This window comes from Arachis hypogaea, chromosome 3 (assembly GCF_003086295.3).
Source record: "Arachis hypogaea cultivar Tifrunner chromosome 3, arahy.Tifrunner.gnm2.J5K5, whole genome shotgun sequence".
Lineage (NCBI taxonomy): Eukaryota > Viridiplantae > Streptophyta > Magnoliopsida > Fabales > Fabaceae > Arachis > Arachis hypogaea.
Window position 1 is genome coordinate 68,005,427 of NC_092038.1, and position 26,964 is coordinate 68,032,390.

Genomic DNA, 26,964 nt, shown 5'->3' on the forward strand with positions numbered 1-26,964 from the left:
TTGTCAGTCACACGTTCATAGGTGAGAATGATGATGAGTGTCACGGATCATCACATTCATCAAGTTGAAGAACAAGTGATATCTTAGAACAAGAACAAGCGGAATTGAATAGAAGAACAATAGTAATTGCATTAATACTCGAGGTACAGCAGAGCTCCACACCTTAATCTATGGTGTGTAGAAACTCCACCGTTGAAAATACATAAGTGATAGTGTGATCATTGGCTTCGGCCCCAGAGAGGGAACCAGAAGAACCAAGATGAGATTACAATAGTAAAAGGTCCTACTTATAGAAAACTAGTAGCCTAGGGTGTACAGAGATGAGTAAATGACATAAAAATCCACTTCCAGGCCCACTTGGTGTGTGCTTGGGCTGAGCAATGAAGCATTTTCGTGTAGAGACCTTTTCGGGAGTTAAACGCCAGCTTTTATGCCAGTTTGGGCGTTTAACTCCAAGTTTTATGCCAGTTCCAGCGTTAAACGCTGGAAATTCTGAGGCTGATTTGCCACGCCGGTTTGGGCCATCAAATCTTGGGCAAATTATGGACTATCATATATTGCTGGAAAGCCCAGGATGTCTACTTTCCAACGCCGTTGAGAGCGCGCCAATTGGGCTTCTGTAGCTCCAGAAAATCCAGTTCGAGTGCAGGGAGGTCAGAATCCAACAGCATCTGCAGTCCTTTTCAGTCTCTGAATCAGATTTTTACTCAGGTCCCTCAATTTCAGCCAGAAAATACCTGAAATCACAGAAAAACACAAAAACTCATAGTAAAGTCCAGAAAAGTGAATTTTAACTAAAAACTAATAAAAATATACTAAAAACTAACTAGATCATACTAAAAACATACTAAAAACAATGCCAAAAAGCTTATAAATTATCCGCTCATCACAACACCAAACTTAAATTGTTGCTTGTCCTCAAGCAACTGAAAATTAAACAAGATAAAAAAGAAGAGAATATGCAATGAATTCCAAAAACATCTATGAAGATCAGTATTAATTAGATGAGCGGGGCTTTTAGCTTTTTGCCTCTGAACAGTTTTGGCATCTCACTCTATCCTTTGAAATTCAGAATGATTGGCTTCTTTAGGAACTCAGAATCCAGATAGTGTTATTGATTCTCCTAGTTAAGTATGATGATTCTTGAACATAGCTACTCATTGAGTCTTGGCCGTGGCCCAAAGCACTCTGTCTTCTAGTATTACCACCGGATACATACATGCCACAGACACATAATTGGGTGAACCTTTTCAGATTGTGACTCAGCTTTGCTAGAGCCCCCAATTAGAGGTGTCCAGGGTTCTTAAGCACACTCTTTTTGCCTTGGATCACAACTTTATTTCTTTCTTTTCTCTATTTTTTTTCGAATTTTTTTTCTTTTTCTCTTTTTTTTCGATTTTTTTTTTGTATTCACTGCTTTGTCTTGCTTCAAGAATCATTTTTATGATTTTTCAGATCCTCAGTAACATGTCTCCTTTTTCATCATTCTTTCAAGAGCCAATATTCATGAACCACAAATTCAAAAGACATATGCACTGTTTAAGCATACATTCAGAAGACAAAAATATTGCCACCACATCAAAATAATTAAACTGTTATAAAATTCAAAATTCATGCAATTCTTTTCTTTTTCAATTAAGCACATTTTTCATTCAAGAAAGGTGATGGATTCATAGGACATTCATAACTTTAAGGCATAGACACTAAGACACTAATGATCACAAGACACAAACATAGATAAACATAAGCATAATTTTCAAAAAACAGGAAAATAAAGAACAAGGAAATTAAAGAACGGGTCCACCTTAGTGATGGCGGCTTGTTCTTCCTCTTGAAGATCCTATGGAGTGCTTGAGCTCCTCAATGTCTCTTCCTTGTCTTTGTTGCTCCTCTCTCATGATTCTTTGATCTTCTCTAATTTCATGGAGGATGATGGAGTGTTCTTGGTGCTCCACCCTTAGTTGGCCCATGTTGGAACTCAATTCTCCTAGGGAGGTGTTTAGTTGCTCCCAATAGTTTTGTGGAGGAAAGTGCATCCCTTGAGGAATCTCAGGGATCTCATGATGAGTGGGGTCTCTTGTGTGCTCCATCCTCTTCTTAGTGATGGGCTTGTCCTCATCAATAGGGATGTCTCCCTCTATGTCAACTCCAACTGAATAACAGAGGTGACAAATGAGATGAGGAAAGGCTAACCTTACCAAGGTAGAGGACTTGTCCGCCACCTTATAGAGTTCTTGAGCTATAACCCCATGAACTTCTATTTCTTCTCCAATCATGATGCTATGAATCATGATAGCCCGGTCTATGGTAACTTCGGACCGGTTGCTAGTGGGAATGATTGAGCGTTGAATAAACTCCAACCATCCTCTAGCCACGGGCTTGAGGTCATGCCTTCTCAATTGAACCGGCTTCCCTCTTGAATCTCTCTTCCATTGGGCGCCCTCTTCACAGATGTCTATGAGGACTTGGTCCAACCTTTGATCAAAGTTGACCCTTTTTGAGTTTGAAAGGGATCTTGGGGATCACCTTCTTCAAGGCCACAACTTCATAGAAGTGGTCTTGATGCACCCTTGAGATGAATCTCTCCATCTCCCATGACTCAGAGGAGGAAGCTTTTGCCTTCCCTTTCCTCTTTCTAGAGGTTTCTCCGGCCTTGGATGCCATAAATGGTTATGGAAAAACAAAAAGCAATGCTTTTACCACACCAAACTTAAAATGTTTGCTCGTCCTCGAGCAAAAGAAGAAAGAAGAGAGTAGAAGAAGAAGAAATGAGGAAGAAGGGAATGGCTTTGTGTTCGGCCAAAAGGGGAAGAAGTGGTGTTTAGGTTGTGTGGGAAAGTGGTTTGAATTTGAATGGTGAGGTAGGTGGGGTTTTATGAAGGATGGATGTGAGTGGTGAAGAGAAAGATGGGATTTGATAGGTGAAGGGTTTTTGGGGAAGAGGTGTTGAGGTGATTGGTGAATGGGTGAAGAAGAGAGAGATTGGTGGGGTAGATGGGGATCCTGTGGGGTCCACAGATCCTGAGGTGTCAAGGAAAAGTCATCCCTGCACCAAATGGCAAGCAAAATTTCGTTTTTAGCCAATTCTGGCGTTAAACGCCGGGCTGGTGCCCATTTCTGGCGTTTAACGCCAACTTCTTGCCCTTTTCTGGCGTTTAACGCCAGTCTGGTGCCCCTTTCTGGCGTTAAACGCCCAGAATGGTGCCAGACTGGGCGTTAAACGCCCATCTGCTAGCCTCACTGGCGTTTAAACGCCAGCAAGCTCTCTTCCAGGGTGTGCTATTTTTCTTTCTGTTTTTCATTCTGTTTTTGCTTTTTTCATTGATTTTGTGACTTCTCATGATCATCAACCTACAAAAGACATAAAATAACAAAAGAGAATAGATAAAATATAACATTGGGTTGCCTCCCAACAAGTGCTTCTTTAATGTCATTAGCTTGACAGAGGACTCTCATGGAGCCTCAGAAATGCTCAGAGCTATGTTGGAACCTCCCAACACCAAACTTAGAGTTTGAATGTGGGGGTTCAACACCAAACTTAGAGTTTGGTTGTGGCCTCCCAACACCAAACTTAGAGTTTGACTGTGGGGGCTCTGTTTGGCTCTGTTTTGAGAGAAGCTCTTCATGCTTCCTCTCCATGGTGACAGAGGGATATCCTTGGGCCTTAAACACCAAGGATTCTTCATTCACTTGAATGATCAACTCTCCTCTATCAACATCAATCACAGCCTTTGCTGTGGCTAGGAAGGGTCTGCCAAGGATGATGGATTCATCCATGCACTTCCCAGTCTCAAGAACTATGAAATCAGTAGGGATGTAATGGTCTTCAACCTTTACCAGAACATCCTCTACAAGTTCATAAGCTTGTTTTCTTGAGTTGTCTGCCATCTCTAGTGAGATTTTTGCAGCTTGCACCTCAAAGATCCCTAGCTTCTCCATTACAAAGAAAGGCATGAGGTTTACACTTGACCCTAAGTCACACAAGGCCTTCTTAAAGGTCATGGTGCCTATGGTACAAGGCAATGAAAACTTCCCAGGATCCTGTCTCTTTTGAGGCAGTTTCTGCCTAGACAAGTCATCCAGTTCTTTGGTGAGCAAAGGAGGTTCATCCTCCCAAGTCTCATTTCCAAACAACTTGTCATTTAGCTTCATGATTGCTCCAAGGTATTTAGCAACTTGCTCTTCAGTGACATACTCATCATCTTCAGAGGAAGAATACTCATCAGAGCTCATGAATGGCAGAAGTAAGTCCAATGGAATCTCTATGGTCTCATTTTGAGCCTCAGATTCCCATGGTTCCTCATTGGGGAACTCATTGGAGGCCAGTGGACGTCCATTGAGGCCTTCCTCAGTGGCGTTCACTGCCTCTCTTTCCTCTCCAAATTCGGCCATGTTGATGGCCTTGCACTCTCCTTTTGGATTTTCTTCTGTATTGCTTGGAAGAGTGCTAGGAGGGAGTTCAGTAATCTCTTGCTCAGCTGACCCACTTGTGCCTCCAATTTTCTAATGGAGGACCTTGTTTCAGTCATGAAACTTTGAGTGGTTTTGATTAGATCAGAGACCATGGTTGCTAAGTCAGAGTTATTCTGCTTAAAACTCTCTGTCTGTTGCTGAGAAGATGATGGAAAAGGTTTGCTATTGCTAAACCTGTTTCTTCCACCATTATTATTGTTGAAACCTTGTTGAGGTCTCTGTTGATCCTTCCATGAAAAATTTGGATGATTTCTCCATGAAGGATTATAGGTGTTTCCATAGGGTTCTCCCATGTAATTCACCTCTTCCATTGAAGGGTTCTCAGGATCATAAGCTTCTTCCTCAGATGAAGCTTCCTTAGTACTGCTTGGTGCATTTTGTATTCCAGACAGACTTTGAGAAATCATATTGACTTGTTAAGTCAATATTTTGTTCTGAGCCAATATGGCATTCAGAGTGTCAATCTCAAGAACTCCTTTCTTCTGACTAGTCCCATTGTTCACAGGATTCCTTTCAGAAGTGTACATGAATTGGTTATTTGCAACCATTTCAATCAGCTCTTGAGCTTCTGTAGGCGTCTTCTTCAGATGAAGAGAGCCTCCAGCAGAGCTATCCAAAGACATTTTGGATAGTTCAGAGAGACCATCATAGAAAATACCTATGATGCTCCATTCAGAAAGCATATCAGTAGGACACTTTCTGATTAATTGTTTGTATCTTTCCCAAGCTTCATAGAGGGATTCTCCTTCCTTCTGTCTGAAGGTTTGGACTTCCACTCTAAGCTTACTCAATTTTTGAGGTGGAAAGAACTTTGCCAAGAAGGCATTGACTAGCTTTTCCCAAGAGTCCAGGCTTTCTTTAGGTTTGTGAGTCCAACCATGTTCTAGCTCTGTCTCTTACAGCAAAAGGGAATAGCACAAGTCTGTAGACCTCAGGGTCAACCCCATTAGTCTTGACAGTGTCACAGATTTGCAAGAATTCAGTTAAAAACTGATGAGGATCTTCCAATGGAAGTCCATGGAACTTGCAATTCTGTTGCATTAGAGAAACTAATTGAGGCTTAAGCTCAAAGTTATTTGCTCCAATGGCAGGGATAGAGATGCTTCTCCCATAGAAGTCGGGAGTAGGTGCAGTAAAGTCACCCAGCACCTTCCTTGCATTGTTGGCATTGTTGTTGTTTTCGGCTGCCATGTGCTCTTCTACTTTGAAGAATTCAGTTAGGTCCTCTACAGAGAGTTGTGCCTTAGCTTCTCTTAGCTTTCGCTTCAAGGTCCTTTCAGGTTCAGGATCAGCCTCAACAAGAATGCTTTTGTCTTTGTTTCTGCTCATATGAAAGAGAAGAGAACAAGAAAATGTGGAATCCTCTATGTCGCAGTATAGAGATTCCTTTAGGTGTCAGAGGAAAAGAAGGATAGAAGACAGAAGTAGAAAATTCGAAATTATCAAAGAAGATGGAGTTCGAATTTTGCATTAAGGAATAGTGTTAGTCCATAAATAGAAGGATGTGAGAAGAAGAGAAGTAATTTTCGAAAATTAAGTCAAAGATTTTGAAAACATTTTGAAAAAACACTAATTGATTTTCAAAAATAAAAGTGGGAAAAAAGTAAAGTGATTTTTGAAAAAGATTTTGAAATTAGAAATCAAAAAGATTTGATTGAAAGTTATTTTGAAAAAGATGTGGTTAAGAAGATATGATTGGTTTTAAGAAGATGTGATTGAGAAGATATGATTTGAAAAACATTTTAAGAAGATTTGATTTTGAAAATTAATGACTTGGCTATCAAGAAAAGATATGATTCAAATATTAAACCTTTCTCAACAGAAAAGGCAAAATACTTGAAATGTTGAATCAAATCATTAATTGATAGCAAGTATTTTTTTAAAAAAGAAAGAAATTGATTTTGAAAAAGATTTGATTGAAAAAAAAGATTTGATTTTGAAAAACTTTGAAAATCTGAAAAAAAATTGCATTGAAAACAGAATCTTCCCTCTTGTGCCATCCTGGCGTTAAACGCCCAGAATGGTGCACATTCTGGCGTTTAACGCCCAAAACTCTACCCTTTTGGGCGTTAAACGCCCAACCAGGTATTTCTACTAGAAAGAACGTTACGTGACCTTTTCTAATATTCACTACTTAATTACTGAGCCTTTATATCGAGTTCGCGTTTTAGTTTTAAGAAAATTCCGGAAAATTGTGTTTTTATTCGTTCAAGACATGTATCAAAGATAAGCATTGCAAATAATAATACAATCATATAAGTATTATTAATAGTAATTCTTATACATAGGAAGTCATATAAACCCAAATGCAATACCTACCCCTCTGATAAAATAAATCTTCAAAGGAGAAGAGCGAGCGGACTCTATGAAAGCAATTAAAACCATAAAGAAAGCCTACTAATCGCTTGCAGCTTCAAATTGCGTCTTCAAACCTGTGTCACTGAAAGGGTGGAAAATTTGGGGGTGAGAACCAAACCACATGTTCTCAGTAGAGGTCGAGAATGCCGTGAAAGTAAAGAATAAAGTGCAAATAGTTAAATTCATTCGGAGACATCTAAAAGAAAATTAACCTTCTTTAAAAGTATTAGTTAATTATTCAAAATGCCAGACCCATATTTTCTTTATAACACTCTTAAAAGTTTCCTAGACTGTATGAATGACTAATTTGTTCCAAGCATAGGTTCATTAAGTCTATGCTGAACCAGCTTAATCTTTCATACTTTACTAAACCTCAAACACAAACCAATCACGGCCTCAGGCCTAAGCAATTCAATCAACATCCAATTCACCACAATCCAGTCAATCAGTTACAACCACAAGTAATGAGGTTCAAACACAATCAAGAGCAATTACATCAAGTATAGCAATTAGCAGTTAAACAGAATTATTCACTTAGGCAAACCAATTACAATATACACACCCAAACAATGTCACATAGATGCATATGATGAATGTCTAGTGCTAGTGCAGGCCATGAGCTCATGTGTCGGTTAGCACCTGCATTCCCAACATTTATCCGGTCACGATTTCCCGGATACGATTTTCTGTTCAAATAAATGCGCATATAATTATTAGCAGCTCTATTGAGACAGCCTCTGCTTTCTACTCGCAGGAAATATACTCTTGGGAACGGAAAATTACTCTTGGGTTGCCTCAGGGCAACAGATAAATACACAATATCTCTTGGGTTGCATTAAGCAACAAATAAATAAATAATATCTCTTGGGTTGCATTAAGCAACAAATATATATATAATATCTCTTGGGTTGCATTAAGCAACCAATAAGCAAACAATATCTCTTGGGTTGCCTCAAGCAACAAACAGACATCTCTTGGGTTGCTTTAAGCAACAAACAAACATCTCTTGGGTTGCTTCAAGCAACAGATAATCATACAATAAGTACATTACTCTTTCTTTTTTCTTTCATAATTGCAAACACGCAAGCGGGACAAGACCCACGCCCTTGCCAACAATCTCATATGCCAAATAATCTTTTCTTAAAAGAATCATTGAAGTTATTATCATTAAATAAACCTTAAATATTGATTCTGATTAATTCCTTATACTTTTATAAAAATTCGGACATAATCTCCTTTTAAAAATAGGACTTAGCCACCCTTACGGGTCCCAACCAAACAATTTACCAAACTCTTTTCAACCTTTCCAATATCAATTCAATTCAGAAACAAGCAAATTCCAATATTGAATCAGCCATATAATGCTAAGGTTCTTTAGTTTTATGAACTCATAACTCCCACTCAAGCATTCTCAACACCCTATCTTTTTTTCTGTTTTTAATATAGCAAATGAACTCGGAATTGCACAAACTTTATGTCCAGGCGTTCGTCTTGAAATAAGCTTTCTAACAAACCAAAGATCATAATTTTCTGGTTTCTCTAGCCTTAGAAATAAAGGAAAAACCGAGACTGCTCCGCAGTGCGTAAAACCAGAAAAACAGCAGCAGCATGTGATATTCAAAATTCAATATAAAATCCAAGTTAAATCCAATGACTTTGAAAATTAATACAGTTCAACTTCACTCATTCAAGTTTCTTTTCCAATTGGTTTCAGGTCAATATCATTTTTAATGAAGAAGTTATATAACCTAGAAGTTGACTAATTTCCTGCAGAATTCTGCTTTAAAAGTTAATGAACTTATCTTCTTCCAAGTCCCATAACTTACTCATTAAAACATGGATAGCCCTGAAATTTAAGTCACATATGCTAAACATACTTAGTTTTCACTTCCAATTGGTCGCATCTCAATATCATTCCAGATTTAAAAATTATAAAACCTCAAAGTTACTGACTTAGAAAACAAAGCTTGACTTTTACTGCATAATACATCTTTCTTTGAAAATCCAAATCTTTAAAACCACAACTCTAACAATTCTAAATTTTTATGAAATTAAAGTATTAGGACCAAAGTTTCATTTAAAATTGGTTCCATTTCAAAATTCAAAGTGCAGAATTTCTATTAAAGGAATCAAGTTGCTGCTGTGTTAAATGTTCTGCAGAAAAACCAGATTTGACATTCCCAATTCAAAAATTCACCATAAATCATAAACTTAATGAAAAAGTCTCAAATTTACCAGTTTAGTTCCTTGTATCCCCAAGTTTAACCCAGGCTTGGTCTCATGCAATTCCGATCATTACATAAGTAGTTATAGCTTTTCAAAGTTTTCTGATTTCGTTTAAAATTGTGTAGAAAATCAGATTTTAGAGTTCAACTTTGAAAAATCATAACTAAATTCTCTAGTTGATATGAAACCTTAAAAATTGAGTTTTCACAATTATGCTTAATATAATTTACTTAACACTTAAATTCTTATCATTTCAGTCACTATAGAGTCACCGATTCACTTTCAAAGTTGCCGTTTAATTTCAAAGCTCAGCTTGCTCAGCAAGCAATTCAACATCTCAAATTCAATCCTTTAAACATTCTCTAAACCCAATTCCAGTCAATCATCAACTAAATCCATCACCGATAGAATATTCATAAAACCAGCTCAACAGCAACAATTCCAACATAATCCATCAAAATTCAGAATTTTCATCAATCACTCTTCAACATTTCATATTCCACCCATGATCAATCAATTCCACAAAATCCTCAATTTCAATAAATTCACAGCCACAATTCAACAACCACACACCCAATCAATATCACTATCAATAATTCCAATTACACTTCACAAACACAATTTAGCATTCATATCATCAATTAATCACTCGCAACAATTAAGACTATTTGCAGATTACTCAATAAACCTTGCAGGCATTCTAAAATTAAAACCATTTAATTAAACCCCCTACCTCGATTTATCGAAATCCACAGAATTTTGGGATGCAGCAACCATCAATTTCTAACCTGCAGCAGTAAAACTCTTGCAGCTAGCTACAGCATAACAGCAGCAACATCAACGACCTCAACACCAATTGTGATTTCTCAGGAGATAAATTGACAACTAGAACAAAGTCATATGCTACTATAATTAGGACAGAGTATAACGGATGAACAAAATGATAGAAGAGTAAGGAAGAAAAGGTTACAGGTTTAAGAAACAGAAAATTGGCATTGGGACTGGAACAAAGAGGATGATGCTGGCCAGATTGAAAGATGGTGGCAGCAAATTGTTTTCTCTGATAGCAAGCTCCAACCATGGCAGCTCCAACGGATATGGCACGACAAGGTACATCAAAGGCAGAGACATGGTTGACCCAAAGTAACAAAGCCACGGTGATGGCGGCTCCGGCAGCTAGGACGCGATCTAGTCCGTCACCAACAGCAGTAGCGACCACGAACCCCAGTCACGGCGACGACACCAGCGGCGATCCCCACCAACATCGCCTCTTCTTTTCCTGGCAACGAGCCCATAACAGAGCCCCCTTTCCTCTTCCAATTCGCGCTCCTCTCCCCTGTTCTGTTCGACGTCAGTAGCAACCTACCGGAGACAATAGCGATCCTCCTTCCTCTCTTCTTACTCTGTTCCATCACACTCTCTCCCTGTTCTCCGTTTCCCCCCTCGAGCTCCCCCTGTTCCCTTTCTTTCCTTTCTGTGTTTGTGTTTATTTGTGAAATTAGGGTATCAATTAGGAATTTAGTGAAATTAGGATTTTATAAAGAAATAAGGATAGATATGAATAGATATTTTGATAAAATTGAAGAGTAGAGTAATTTTAAAATCAAATATACTCTCTTAAAATATTTAAAAACATTATTTATCAATATATTGCTAAGTTCAATTAATTATTTCAAGTTTAAATTATAAAATAAGTATATTAATCACATATTTATAAAATATAGTTTAAACTCAATACCAATTATTCAAATTAAGTGATATAACCTTTTATTATTTTTCTATCACCGAAACTTTAATTTCTATTTACAAAATATCTAATTATAATAAAATTACTTAAACTTTAAGTATTTATAAAAATCAATTTAATCATTTCTAATAAATTAATCTCTAAAAGCTCAAACTAATAGAATAAACCATAATTCATTCATAATAAAAATTTCTTAAATTTAATTATATAACACTTTCATTACTGAATTCTAATTTGAAATTATATAAACCAATTATAAAAACTTACACAAAATATTAATTAACTCCAAATATTAATAAAACTAATTTAATTATTCTTAATTGATTAATTTATAAAATAAGATATCAAATTAATAAAATAAATCGTAACCCTTTCAGAATAAAAGTTACTTGAATTAAATTATACAATTCTTTCTTATTTTTCAATTACTAAAATTATACAAAATATTCCATTATAATAAAATTACTTAAGAATATTAATTAATTCAAAATAAACTATCTCCGAATCTATTTAATTAGTTAAAATAATTTCTAAAATTATAAAGTTTAAACTCAATAAGGTAAAATCACAATTTATTTATATTTAGATTTTTCAAAAATGAGGGATGTTACATTCTATCCAACTTACAAAAATTTTCGCCCTCGAAAATTGATATAAAATGAAGAAAAGATTTATATTCACATCCCCTTTTAAATATTTTAAAGGCTCCAAGGAAATCATATCACATAAACATAGAAGAAAATATACTACGTAATGCTAGAGTTGATAAAATAACTTAACATAAGAAAATTTTTAAAATCCAAAATCAAATAGGCACATATTCGTTCACAGCTTTTAACAAAGCATGATCACTTCTTCTCGTCGCCTCAAAACTCCATAACTCCTTATAACTTCATAGACTAACCAGATTCACTTTCCGTATGCACAAATCGTGTCCCTAAGAACTAGCGCATATAAGGAATACGAAACATGAGAAGAGAAAGACAAACGGCATGAAAGGTTTATGTGAGAAATTGGAAGAATACTCAAGTTCTCAGTTGAACAAGATGGTATTTCGCCAGGATTTGAAGGAATACGTGAAATCATCAACAAACAAGGATATATATATATAAGTAATGAAATGGAGCATAAAGGGAATTAATTCAAGGCTTAGGAAGAAATTTTGAATCGAACAGTTTCAATATGAACATCATAGGAAAAATAGTACAACAATTTTGAACAACTTCAATTTGAAATAGAGGGAATTAGTTTATCTTTTTCAAAAGAACATATATAAATCCAACATTTTTCAATGTACTAAACTTAGTATAAATAATGTTATATCGATTTAATTTTCAAATCAAAACAAATCATGCATGGTTTGTAAACTAAAGCTTGGAAGATACTTAAGTTCACAGCTATAGAATTATAGTAAAGTTGGCAGAAAATCAGCTTCTATTTAAAGAATGAATTCTGAAATAAAATTTTCTATAAATCAATAAAAGATAAGTGGTATATCACAATTAAACAGAATTAAACTTCATAAAGATGCTTCAGAGTTTATGTAAGAAAGGCTAGACTGAATTAAAACAATCCCATCAAAATTTAAGCAAGGGTTGTGGATACCATCAAGTAAGAAAAGATTTGAATTGAAATTTTTCTCAAAGAAAATCTGAAATAAATACTCAGAAAGGAAATTACAAGAAATGGTATGTTACACTGAAATGAATCCAAGTTCAGGACACGGAGCATAGAATTTGTAAAGTGAGAATAAATGTTTCAAAAGATTCAAACAACAACCAAATACAGAGTCAAGCAAGGACATGCACGAATGATAATACAAGATTAGCAAGAAAGAGATCAGAAACTAGAAATTCCAATACAAATAGTAGAGAAAGAGATAACACTAAGCACGAATAGAGAGCATACGGTAAAACAGAACTAATTTCTAAAATTTAGTTTCTAACGTCCCCAAAATCTCGTGATTCGCATTAACCTATCACTTCTATTTCGTCTATGATAACCCATTAGTATTTTCATATACATAAATCATTAGTATTAAGTTGGCCAAACTTGATACCATGAGGTATGCAATGGTAAACTAATAGCGTTATTCATCAGACAGTCATGCATATAAAACACAAACTCTTGTCATCAGAACAAGTTAGAAAGCATGACAGACACTCAGAGTATGCAATGAAGCATAGTCAATCCACTCCCAAGGCTCTACAGGAAGGACTGCTCTGATACCATATTGTAACATCCCTTCCAGCAAAATACCTTGCTTAAGTCAGGGTATTTCTACTAGAAAGAACGTTACGTGACCTTTTCTAATATTAACTACTTAATTACTGAGCCTTTATATCGAGTTCGCGTTTTAGTTTTAAGAAAATTCCGGAAAATTTTGTTTTTATTCGTTCAAGACATGTATCAAAGATAAGCATTGCAAATAATAATACAATCATATAAGTATTATTAATAGTAATTCTTATACATAGGAAGTCATATAAACCCAAATGCAATACCTACCCCTCTGATAAAATAAATCTTCAAAGGAGAAGAGCGAGCGGACTCTATGAAAGCAATTAAAACCATAAAGAAAGCCTACTAATCGCTTGCAGCTTCAAATTGCGTCTTCAAACCTGTGTCACTGAAAGGGTGGAAAATTTGGGGGTGAGAACCAAACCACATGTTCTCAGTAGAGGTCGAGAATGCCGTGAAAGTAAAGAATAAAGCGCAAAGAGTTAAATTCATTCAGAGACATCTAAAAGAAAATTAACCTTCTTTAAAAGTATTAGTTAATTATTCAAAATGCCAGACCCATATTTTCTTTATAACACTCTTAAAAGTTTCCTAGACTGTATGAATGACTAATTTGTTCCAAGCATAGGTTGATTAAGTCTATGCTGAACCAGCTTAATCTTTCATACTTTACTAAACCTCAAACACAAACCAATCACGGCCTCAGGCCTAAGCAATTCAATCAACATCCAATTCACCACAATCCAGTCAATCAGTTACAACCACAAGTAATGAGGTTCAAACACAATCAAGAGCAATTACATCAAGTATAGCAATTAGCAGTTAAACAGAATTATTCACTTAGGCAAACCAATTACAATATACACACCCAAACAATGTCACATAGATGCATATGATGAATGTCTAGTCCTAGTGCAGGCCATGAGCTCATGTGTCGGTTAGCACCTGCATTCCCGACATTTATCCGGTCACGAGTTCACGATTTCCCGGATACGATTTTCCGTTCAAATAAATGCGCATATAATTATTAGCAGCTCTATTGAGACAGCCTCTGCTTTCTACTCGCAGGAAATATACTCTTGGGAACGGAAAATTACTCTTGGGTTGCCTCAGGGCAACAGATAAATACACAATATCTCTTGGGTTGCATTAAGCAACAAATAAATAAATAATATCTCTTGGGTTGCATTAAGCAACAAATATATATATAATATCTCTTGGGTTGCATTAAGCAACAAATATATATATAATATCTCTTGGGTTGCCTCAAGCAACAAACAAACATCTCTTGGGTTGCTTCAAGCAACAGATAATCATACAATAAGTACATTACTCTTTCCTTTTTCTTTCATAATTGCAAACACGCAAGCGGGACAAGACCCACGCTCTTGCCAACAATCTCATATGCCAACTAATCTTTTCTTAAAAGAATCATTGAAGTTATTATCATTAAATAAACCTTAAATATTGATTCTGATTAATTCCTTATACTTTTATAAAAATTCGGACATAATCTCCTTTTAAAAATAGGACTTAGCCACCCTTACAGGTCCCAACCAAACAATTTACCAAACTCTTTTCAACCTTTCCAATATCAATTCAATTCAGAAACAAGCAAATTCCAATATTGAATCAGCCATATAATGCTAAGGTTCTTTAGTTTTATGAACTCATAACTCCCACTCAAGCATTCTCAACACCCTATCTTTTTTTCTGTTTTTAATATAGCAAATGAACTCGGAATTGCACAAACTTTATGTCCAGGCGTTCGTCTTGAAATAAGCTTTCTAACAAACCAAAGATCATAATTTTCTGGTTTCTCTAGCCTTAGAAATAAAGGAAAAACCGAGACTGCTCCGCAGTGCGTAAAACCAGAAAAACAGCAGCAGCATGTGATATTCAAAATTCAATATAAAATCCAAGTTAAATCCAATGACTTTGAAAATTAATACAGTTCAACTTCACTCATTCAAGTTTCTTTTCCAATTGGTTTCAGGTCAATATCATTTTTAATGAAGAAGTTATATAACCTAGAAGTTGACTAATTTCCTGCAGAATTCTGCTTTAAAAGTTAATGAACTTATCTTCTTCCAAGTCCCATAACTTACTCATTAAAACATGGATAGCCCTGAAATTTAAGTCACATATGCTAAACATACTTAGTTTTCACTTCCAATTGGTCGCATCTCAATATCATTCCAGATTTAAAAATTATAAAACCTCAAAGTTACTGACTTAGAAAACAAAGCTTGACTTTTACTGCATAATACATCTTTCTTTGAAAATCCAAATCTTTAAAACCACAACTCTAACAATTCTAAATTTTTATGAAATTAAAGTATTAGGACCAAAGTTTCATTTAAAATTGGTTCCATTTCAAAATTCAAAGTGCAGAATTTCTATTAAAGGAATCAAGTTGCTGCTGTGTTAAATGTTCTGCAGAAAAACCAGATTTGACATTCCCAATTCAAAAATTCACCATAAATCATAAACTTAATGAAAAAGTCTCAAATTTACCAGTTTAGTTCCTTGTATCCCCAAGTTTAACCCAGGCTTGGTCTCATGCAATTCCGATCATTACATAAGTAGTTATAGCTTTTCAAAGTTTTCTGATTTCGTTTAAAATTGTGTAGAAAATCAGATTTTAGAGTTCAACTTTGAAAAATCATAACTAAATTCTCTAGTTGATATGAAACCTTAAAAATTGAGTTTTCACAATTATGCTTAATATAATTTACTTAACACTTAAATTCTTATCATTTCAGTCACTATAGAGTCACCGATTCACTTTCAAAGTTGCCGTTTAATTTCAAAGCTCAGCTTGCTCAGCAAGCAATTCAACATCTCAAATTCAATCCTTTAAACATTCTCTAAACCCAATTCCAGTCAATCATCAACTAAATCCATCACCGATAGAATATTCATAAAACCAGCTCAACAGCAACAATTCCAACAAAATCCATCAAAATTCAGAATTTTCATCAATCACTCTTCAACATTTCATATTCCACCCATGATCAATCAATTCCACAAAATCCTCAATTTCAATAAATTCACAGCCACAATTCAACAACCACACAACCAATCAATATCACTATCAATAATTCCAATTACACTTCACAAACACAATTTAGCATTCATATCATCAATTAATCACTCGCAACAATTAAGACTATTTGCAGATTACTCAATAAACCTTGCGGGCATTCTAAAATTAAAACCATTTAATTAAACCCCCTACCTCGATTTATCGAAATCCACAGAATTTTGGGATGCAGCAACCATCAATTTCTAACCTGCAGCAGTAAAACTCTTGCAGCTAGCTACAGCATAACAGCAGCAACATCAACGACCTCAACACCAATTGTGATTTCTCAGGAGATAAATTGACAACTAGAACAAAGTCATATGCTACTATAATTAGGACAGAGTATAACGGATGAACAAAATGATAGAAGAGTAAGGAAGAAAAGGTTACAGGTTTAAGAAACAGAAAATTGGCATTGGGACTGGAACAAAGAGGATGATGCTGGCCAGATTGAAAGATGGTGGCAGCAAATTGTTTTCTCTGATAGCAAGCTCCAACCATGGCAGCTCCAACGGATATGGCACGACAAGGTACATCAAAGGCAGAGACATGGTTGACCCAAAGTAACAAAGCCACGGTGATGGCGGCTCCGGCAGCTAGGACGCGATCTAGTCCGTCACCAACAGCAGTAGCGACCACGAACCCCAGTCACGGCGACGACACCAGCGGCGATCCCCACCAACATCGCCTCTTCTTTTCCTGGCAACGAGCCCATAACAGAGCCCCCTTTCCTCTTCCAATTCGCGCTCCTCTCCCCTGTTCTGTTCGACGTCAGTAGCAACCTACCGGAGACAATAGCGATCCTCCTTCCTCTCTTCTTACTCTGTTCCATCACACTCTCTCCCTGTTCTCCGTTTCCCCCCTCGAGCTCCCCCTGTTCCCTTTCTTTCCTTTCTGTGTTTGTGTTTATTTGTGAAATTAGGGTATCAATTAGGAATTTAGTGAAATTAGGATTTTATAAAGAAATAAGAATAGATATGAATAGATATTTTGATAAAATTGAAGAGTAGAGTAATTTTAAAATTAAATATACTCTCTTAAAATATTTAAGAACATTATTTATCAATATATTGCTAAGTTCAATTAATTATTTCTAGTTTAAATTATAAAATAAGTATATTAATCACATATTTATAAAATATAGTTTAAACTCAATACCAATTATTCAAATTAAGTGATATAACCTTTTATTATTTTTCTATCACCGAAACTTTAATTTCTATTTATAAAATATCTAATTATAATAAAATTACTTAAACTTTAAGTATTTATAAAAATCAATTTAATCATTTCTAATAAATTAATCTCTAAAAGCTCAAACTAATAGAATAAACCATAATTCATTCATAATAAAAATTTCTTAAATTTAATTATATAACACTTTCATTACTGAATTCTAATTTGAAATTATATAAACCAATTATAAAAACTTACACAAAATATTAATTAACTCCAAATATTAATAAAACTAATTTAATTATTCTTAATTGATTAATTTATAAAATAAGATATCAAATTAATAAAATAAATCGTAACCCTTTCAGAATAAAAGTTACTTGAATTAAATTATACAATTCTTTTTTATTTTTCAATTACTAAAATTATACAAAATATTCCATTATAATAAAATTACTTAAGAATATTAATTAATTCAAAATAAACTATCACCGAATCTATTTAATTAGTTAAAATAATTTCTAAAATTATAAAGTTTAAACTCAATAAGGTAAAATCACAATTTATTTATATTTAGATTTTTCAAAAATGAGGGATGTTACACTTGTTGGGAGGCAACCCAACCTGATGTAGTTTCTTTTCATAGCTATTTCAATAAAAAGGTTGAATAATTGGTCTGTATTGCAAGAAGCTAAGTTTGGTGTTGCACACCAAAACAATTTAAGGGAGAATGAAGGATTCTAAGTTTGGTGTTCCACCAAAATCTCATTTAAAAGAACATTCTCACTTCTTGCACAATGCTAGCTCCAAGCAATCAGACAAATTATTCAACTATTTAACTGCTTTTTAGCTTTAATTCCATAACCTTTAGCAAGGACACAAGGTTTCACATATGGTTGATTTGTTGCATCAGAGGCTGCGGCAAATAATTAAGTTTGGTGTTCCCACACCAAAACAAATCCAAGAGCCACACTCAATTTATGCATACTAACCATGCACTTAAGGGCTTGAGAAGCAAGCAACTTTTGAGAATTATGCAGGACATGAGTCAACAATTGAAGATATTATGCATCTTAACTCAAAGAGAACACAACAGAAGGAAGAATCAAAGGGCTGCAACTTCAAAGGTTGTATCTAAACTTAATCCTTGCTGCTGTGAAGTGTTTTGAATCTGGAAACCATTGTATGCCTTGCTAAAGTGTTTATCTAGTTGCAGGTGAAATTGTTTGTTAAGAATGTTAAATCTGCATAATGCTTGTTATCCATCACTTAGCTAAATTTTGTTTTGTTTCCCACATGCTTGAATAAAAGAGAATTGTTTGAATTGAAAAGTGAAATATCCAATGTTGCATAAGTAAGAATGGAAGTTAATGGTGGTATATGTGTTTGATTAAATGCATAACTCATGAAATAATTGCTGCATAATATCATTTTCATTTAAGTGTGAGTTAGCTTGCTGTTATAAAGATTCTTTTCAATAAAAGAAAAAGCCCTTGGGAACAATAACAGAAAGAAAAGTAAGAAGAAAAAGCCAAAGTGGCAAGAAAAACAAAGAATAAAGGTTGGACACCAATAGCTTGGACCCTAGGACATATGCCTGTGGTGTTCTTGTACTAAGATATGCTTGGATAAGTAAATTCTAAGGGGTATTTTAAAACCCGGTCACTTAGATCAACTGATTTGGGATGGCCAATTGAAAGTCCACAATAAAGAGCAACTTAGATACAGAACATTTAGTTATCCAAAGAGATGCTGGGCATCAATGATCCTAGGAAGAAATAGTAAGCCATGTGTCTGTGGTGGAAAGATGTTGAGTAAAAGAAAAGAAAAAAAATAAAGCCAAAGGCTACTACTGCAACATTAGACACCAAACTAATAAGAAAGAAAAGTTAGCAAGGGAGTAATTAAAAAGTAAGTCTTATAACAGCAAGTTTATCAAGTCTTTGAGGAAAGATGTATACTATGTAACAGCAACAATAATTGAGTTATCATTGTCTGCATAAAGACTCCATAAATCAAGTTCTGCTATATGCCTAATAAGGATGTGTGTTCTTTTCTTGTTCATTTCATTTTCTCTTAGTTTTGATGCTTGCTTGGGGACAAGCAAGATTTAAGTTTGGTGTTGTGATGACAAGTCATCATATACCCATTTTTCAAGCTAATTTCACTTGTTTTATTAGTCTTTATGCACTTTCTTGCATCCTAAGCAAGTGATTTGGAGTGAAAATGCATAACTTCTTCAGATCAAGCAACTACCATTAAATTGATGCTAACTCATGAGGTTTAAGCTAATTTTAATTGAATTTTAATTGATTTATAAGCCTTGTGAATTTAGTGATACTTTGAGTAGTTGTTTTGGTTTATTATAGGTGAAGAAAAGAAGAAAAGAGAAAGCGTGGCTTAAGAAAGCGTGGCCCAAGGAGAAAAAGGTGTGGCGCATAAAGGAGGGAGCAAGCATTGCCCTCCACAAGGGCACACTGCCCTCTAGGAGGGCAACATGAGCAAGCAAGCCTTGAGAGGCAACCCTGCCCTGCCCACGACAAGGGCAGAGCACAAATTGGTGCCATGGAACAAGGGAGACAAAAACACTGCCCTGCCCTCCTCAAGGGCAATATCGGGCTCACCAAAGGAAGAAATTCAAAGAAAAAGCTCACTAATGCTTGCCACTAGAATCGAACACGGCACCATGAGGAAACAAGAAACTAGGCCTTAGTGTGGTGCCAAGAAAACCAAGAAAAAAAGAATAGTGTGCGCGTCACTCAAGGATCGAACACGGAGCTTCAACTTGGAAACATTGCCCTGCCCTCCACAAGGGCATGGCAGCATCTTGTGGTGCACGGCCAACACACCATTCTGGCGCACCAAGGGAACGCACAAGCATCACTCGGCAGCACCAGCAGCGCGCACGGGCACCATTCTGGTGCACCAAAAAGTTCTGCCCTGCCCTCCGCGAGGGCAGGGCAGCATCCTGCACACACCAACGCACCACACGCACGCACCATGGGCCAGATGCACAATTTTCTGCCCTGCCCTCCACAAGAGCAGGGCAGCCTCCTGGAAGCACATTGTTTTGGGCTAAAAATTGGATTAAAAATCTAATTTAATTCATTTCTTCACCAAATCAAAAGCCCATCCAAATTCCAAAATCCAAGAATAGAAAGTGTATAAATAGGAGATAGTTTGATGTAATGAGGACCTTTTTCCTTTACTTTTGAATTTTGATCTTTCTTTGGAGCTTTGAATCTTTATTTTTGGAACTTTTGAGATTTCAGAGAATTAGGGAGGAGAATTGATCTCTCTTCTTCCTCGTTCTTGCTTGGGCAATTTTTACTTTTCTTGTTTTGAGTTTTAGGTATGAAGAATTGAGGAAATTCTGTCTCAATCTCCATTCAAAATCTCTTTAATTCCTCTTCTGCATAATTGAGTTCAATTTAAATTCCTTTACTGCTTCTTCTTCAATTTCTTGTTAATTGCTTTGTGAACTTGGATCTGGGAAGGCAATTGAGATCTAGATTTTGCTTTCTAGTCTCTTGAGTCCTGAGATCCCATTTTCCTTTTTGGTTCTTCTGTGAACCCTGCTGCAATTTAATTTCATTTCCTGTTTGAATTTTAGTTACTTCCAAGTCATCTTCTGCTTTATTAATTGCTGCAGTTTACTTTCCCTTGCTGAAATTCTGAATTCCCAATCCTCAACTCCCCTTTTCCATTCAAGCAATTTATATTTCTTGCACTTTAAGTTACTGCAATTTACATTTCTTGCACTTTAAGTTTCAGTCATTTAATTTCTTGTCCTTTAAGATTCAGCATCTTTTACTTTCCTGTTCTTTAATTTACTGCAATTCTCCCCTCTCCCCTTACATTCCAAGCAATTTAGCTTCTATTAAAGATAAACCACTCAACCAATATTTGATTCGCTTGACTAAATCAACCACTAAACTAAAATTGCTCAATCCTTCAATCCCTGTGGGATCGACCTCACTCCCGTGAGTTTTTATTACTTGATGCGACCCGGTACACTTGCCGGTGAGTTCTGTGTTGGATCGTTTTCCGCACATCAAAGAAGACAATGGACAAGAGGGAACTCGAATCTCCACCCCTAAGTCACATTAAGAAGGAGAGGCGCTCAAACCATGCCTTTTAAAATCTCCATACCCCCAGCAGCTGCAGTTAAAGAGGAAGGGAGAGGATAACCAATTCTCAAGATTCTTGGAAATCTTCAAGATACTACAAATCAACATACCCTTTGCTGAAGCAATAGAGCAAATACCACTCTACGCCACGTTCTTAAAGGAATTGATGACCAAGAAGAGAAGCTGGAAGAACAATGAGATTGTGGTACTCACCGAAGAATGTAATGCCATCATTCAGTACAAATTGCCCCAGAAATTGAAGGATCCTGGGAGCTTCAAAATCCCTTGTATCATAGGGGAAATCACAGTGGAAAAGACTTTATGTGTTCTAGGAGCCAGCATAAATCTGATGTCCTTAGCAATGATGAAAAAAATGAGGATTGAGGAAGCCAAACCAACAAGAATGGCCCTGCAACTAGCAGACAGATCATTCAAGTTTTTCCACGAAATAGTAGAAGACTTGTTGGTGAAGGTGGGAGACTTCATCTTTCCAGCAGATTTCATAGTATTAGACATGGAGGAAGGAGCTAAGACTTCCATCATCCTGGGAAGGCCATTTTTGGCCACTGCCGGAGCCATTATTGATGTCCAAAAGGGTGAACTTGTCCTTAGATTACATGAGGAGAAAATGATATTCAATATGTTTAAGGCCATGAGTTACCCACACAACTCAGTGGGAGAATGTATGAGGTTGGACTCGGTGGAGGCTTTGGTGCAAGAAACTCTTGAAGAAGAACTTGAGGAGTTAACAGAAGAAGAAGAATTAGCATCAAGCGAAGAGGCTGCAGTCGCTGAAACGCATGTTCAAGGCACACTAGAATGGAAGGATGAAAGAAAAGAAGTACCCAAACTTGAGCTGAAGGCATTGCCACCCACTCTCAAGTATGCATACTTGGGAGAAAATAAAAGTTATCCAGTGATCATAAATTCAGCCCTTAGCCAAGAACAAGAGGAAAAGTTGCTTCAAGTCTTACAAGAACATAAGGATGCCATTGGATGGACACTTGCTGACTTGAAAGGAATCAGTTCATCCATATGCATGCATAAGATACTTTTGGAAGAGGATGCCAAACCATCTATTCAGCCCCAAAGAAGGCTGAATCCAGCTATGAAGGAAGTAGTACCGAAAGAAGTCATGAAGTTGTGGTAGTGAGGAGTAATTTACCCAATTTCAGATAGCCCATGGGTCAGTCCAGTTCAAGTGGTCCCCAAGAAAGGAGGAATCACTGTGGTACCCAACGAAAGAAATGAGCTAATCCCTACAAGAACCGTCACAGGATGGAGGATGTGTATTGACTACAGAAAGCTCAATGAAGCCACAAGAAAAGATTATTTCCCACTTCCTTTCATGGATCAGATGTTGGAAAGACTTGCAGGACACGCATATTATTGTTTTCTAGATGGTTATTCAGGATATAACCAAATAGTGGTTGATCCAAGAGACCAAGAGAAAACATCATTCACCTTCCCATATAGAGTGTTTGCCTACAGGCGCATGCCATTTGTGCTATGTAATGCACCTGCAACTTTTCAACGCTGCATGCTTTCCATCTTCTCGGATATGATAGAGAAGTTCATTGAAGTTTTCATGGATGACTTCTCAGTATTCGGAGATTCCTTTCCTAATTGTATAAACCACCTTGCCTTGGTATTAAAAAGATGTCAAGAGACTAACTTGGTCTTGAATTGGGAAAAATGTCACTTCATGGTGACAGATGGAATAGTCCTTGGCCATAAAGTTTCTAACTAAGGCATTGAGTTAGACAGAGCTAAGATAGAGCTAATTAAAAAGTTACCTCAACCAAGTGATGTCAAGGCAATTCGGAGCTTTTTGGGGCATGCTGGCTTCTATAGAAGGTTTATTAAAGATTTTTCAAAGATAGCCAAGCCCTTAAGCAATCTGTTAATGTCTGATACACCATTTATCTTTGATGAGAAGTGCATGCTAGCATTTGAAAACTTGAGAAAGAGGCTATCCTCAGCTCCTATCATCACCCCACCTGATTGGAATATACCATTTGAACTGATGTGTGATGCATCTGATTTCGCAGTTGGGGCAGTGTTAGGACAGAGAAAAGAAAATTTGGTGCATGTCATATACTATGCCAGCAAGGTCCTTAATGATACTCAACGAAATTATACCACCACCAAAAAGGAGTTGCTGGCAATAGTTTTTGCATTTGACAAATTTAGATCATACCTCATTGGCTCCAAAGTTATTGTTTTCACTGATCACACAGCACTCAAATATCTATTTGCCAAACAGGAATCAAAACCAAGACTAATCAGATGGATCTTATTATTGCAGAAATTCAACATCGAGATTAGAGATAAAAAGGGTGTGGAGAACAAAGTAGCAAATCATCTATCCAGAATCCCTTGTGAGAAGGATGATACACATGATACAAGTGTAAATGAGTTTTTTCCAGATGAACAACTAATGTTGGTTCACAAAGCACCTTGGTTTGCAGATATTGCCAATTTTAAAGCAGCCGATGACCTACCCCCTGGGATCAACAAACATCAAAAAAGAAAACTCATCAATGATGCTAAGTATTTAATTTGGGATGAACCCTATCTCTTTAAGAAATGCTAAGATGGAATCTGTTCATACCCTGGGTCGAGATGACCGACCCGGGTTATTCGACAGACAAAGCGACCGACCTCTTCAGGTCAGGACAAACCGACCTCTTCCTAAAGATCTCGGTCAAGTCCCCACGAAAGCCCAAGGAAGGGCCCAAACAGAGGAACACGACCCAAATCCTAAGGCGGCCTAAGCCTATAGAGATAAAGGTGGTTCCGTTGAAAGATACGCTAACCTCAACTCAAAGATAAAAGATAAGATAAGATAACCAACTTATCTTATCCAAAAGGTCACATCTCACCATTATAAATATACTGGAGCACCCAAGTATATCTCATACTCTGATTCTACATAATACCTGCTTAATACCCTTGCTAACTTAAGCATCGGAGTCCCTTGCAGGTACCCCCACCCTCTGGGGACAAAGGAATCAGCACCACCACCAAGTCTAACAAGTCAGACACAACAGCTCCAGCCGTCTCCCACCAGCCGGACACGTTAGCACCGACCAGTACAGAAGATCTCACCCGAGATCGACCTCCAGTTTCAGGTAACCCTCGGAACATTGGCGCCGTTGCCGGGGAACCTGGAAGTCATCCCATCACCATGGCGGACGACCATGACAACGACCATGATTCAGGCCTGGAGGATCGGACACCGCACAAAAACGCGGATGTCACGCTACAAAACACTCCGGAAACCAACAAAGACAAAGACTTACCAAATTCAGGGGCAATAGAAGCGCTCCTGGATCGCCTAAAACAACTGGAAAAAGAAACCCAATAACAACGAGAAATTGGAAGAGATCTCCAAAGAGAAGTGCGGTGACGTCGGGAGTTGGAAGAAAAACTACAGCAATTCGAAGCCGATCTCAAATCAAAAGCCCCCCGGGCTAATCTCGAGGAAAATTCACGCAAAGAGCAAGACCCGTTCACTAGGGAAATCATGAAAACCAAAATTCCAAAAGACTTCAAACTCCCGGATATGACCCTGTATGATGGCACCACGGACCCCAACCACCACCTCAGCAACTTCAGAAGTAGAATGTACCTCATTGACGCCCCAGATGCTATTCGCTGCAAGGCTTTTCCAACAACTCTCAAAAAGACAACGATCCGATGGTTCGACAACCTACCCCCGAAGTCCATCTCAAGCTTTGATGACTTAGCTAAAAAATTCCTAGCCAGATTCTCCATTCAGAAAGATAAAGCCAAGCACGTCCCTAGTTTATTAGGGATCAAACAAGGAGATCGGGAGAGCCTCCGCAGCTACATGGAGAGATTCAACAAAACATGCATGGACATACAAAGTTTACCAACGGAGGCCGCCATCATGGGACTCATCAATGGCCTATGAGAGGGACCTTTCAGCCAATCTATATCAAAAAAGTACCCGACCTCCTTAGACGAAGTGCAGGAGTGGGCAGAAAAGTATATCAACATGGAGGAAAATGCTCGGTTAGGAGAAACCTCAAAATCGGGGGCCTCCTACCGAGACAAAGACAAGGAATCCAAAAGAAAAGAAGATCGACAAGGGGAGAAAATAAAAAATACCATAACTACACCCCTCTCAGGGCATCCCTGGTCGAGATATACAAAGAAGTCTGCCATACAGAAAAAATCCCCCAGCACGGCCACTCAAAGGCAAAAGGGGAGGAGGAAACCGAAAGGAATATTGTGAATACCATCGAGTCCGAGGACACTCTACAAACGAATGCTTTGACCTAAAAAACATCATAGAAAAATTGGTGAGAGAAGGAAAATTAGATCGATTCCTAGCCACCTGAGAAGATGATCAAAGAAAGAGACGAAGGGATGAAGATACAGACCGAATTGAACGATCACCTCGGACACCGGAAAGACATGTCCACATGATACATGGCGGATTTACAGCAGGTGGGATCTCCAAAACCTCTCGCAAAAGATATCTCAAAGAAGTATATCATGTCGAGGGAGAGGAGGAAGCCTTCAACATCCCAGCAATAACATTCACTAAGGAGGACGCATCCGGAATCATCACAGAACACGACGATCCCATGGTTATCACCATCATATTAGCAAACGCCAACCTACACCGCACCTTGATAGACCAAGGGAGTTCTGCCGACATCTTATTCAAGACAGCCTTTGATAAACTCGGCTTAAAAGAAAAAGAACTTAAGGCATATCCAAACAATCTGTTCGGGCTAGGAGATACCCCGGTACGACCACTAGGATACATACCACTACATACAACCTTCGGAAAAGGAAACCAATCCAGGACTCTCAAAATAGACTACATCATAGTCGATGTAAGTTCAGCTTACAATGCTCTCATAGGTCGGACAACACTCAACTAACTCGGCGCAATAGTCTCGACCCCACACCTATGTATGAAATTCCCAACTCCAAAAGGGATAGCCACGATAAAAGCAGACTAGAAGATGGCACGTCGCTGTTATAACGAAAGCCTAAATCTCAGAGGCAAAGGAGAAGAATTTCACACAATCGAGCTAGGCGGAGTTCAACAACGAGAAGAACTTTGTCCCCAGCCAGAGGGCGAGATAGAAAGGATTCAGATCGGGGACACCTCGGAAAAAACAACTAATATCGGCACAATCCTAAAGGGAGATTTAAAAGAATTACTAATACAATTCTTGCGAGATAACATCGACCTCTTCGCATGGAAAGCTGCAGATATGCCAGGTATCGATCCTAAGCTAATGTGTCACAAGTTGGCGGTCTACCCAGGATCTCGACCGGTGCAGCAGAGACAAAGAAAACTTGGGCCAGAACGATCCCAAGCTGTGGAAGAGCAAGTACAAGCACTCCTGGAAGCAGGATTCATAAGAGAAGTCAAATACCCACTATGGCTAGCCAACGTTGTCTTGGTGAAAAAATCAAATGGGAAGTGGCGAATGTATACCGATTACACCGATCTCCACAAAGCTTGTCCAAAGGAT

General features: G+C 37.2%; 1 protein-coding gene and 1 non-coding gene across 5 annotated transcripts; one reads left to right on the forward strand and one right to left on the reverse strand.

Moving 5' to 3' along the window:
* Positions 1–1,335: 1,335 nt before the first annotated feature.
* On the reverse strand, positions 1,336–17,101 carry LOC112790753 (uncharacterized). Of its 4 annotated transcripts, none has more exons than XR_011879962.1 (6): positions 16,524–17,101; positions 16,287–16,368; positions 13,313–13,433; positions 10,028–10,531; positions 9,791–9,942; positions 6,707–6,913 (listed from the first exon to the last, which is right to left on the reverse strand). XR_011879962.1 is itself a non-coding variant. In XM_072233067.1 (5 exons), exon 5 carries the CDS (start codon positions 4,390–4,392, stop codon positions 3,463–3,465), a length of 930 nt encoding a protein of 309 aa, XP_072089168.1. In that variant the 5' UTR covers positions 4,393–6,913; positions 9,791–9,942; positions 10,028–13,433; positions 16,287–16,368; positions 16,524–17,101; the 3' UTR covers positions 1,336–3,462. The 4 variants fall into 4 exon arrangements, 1 of the variants encoding a protein (XP_072089168.1); XR_011879963.1 differs by having other exon boundaries at positions 9,791–9,872; positions 16,287–16,438; positions 16,524–17,065; XR_011879961.1 differs by having other exon boundaries at positions 16,287–16,438; positions 16,524–17,065.
* LOC112793995 (small nucleolar RNA R71) lies at positions 5,151–5,258 on the forward strand. Its single transcript, XR_003198678.1, has one exon. It is a non-coding gene; the product is annotated as a small nucleolar RNA R71 (small nucleolar RNA).
* Positions 17,102–26,964: the final 9,863 nt, after the last annotated feature.

Excerpts from the sequence above, each read along its gene's own strand:
- LOC112790753 (XM_072233067.1), bottom strand. The coding sequence starts at position 4,392 with ATGGCCGAATTTGGAGAGGAAAGAGAGGCAGTGAACGCCACTGAGGAA.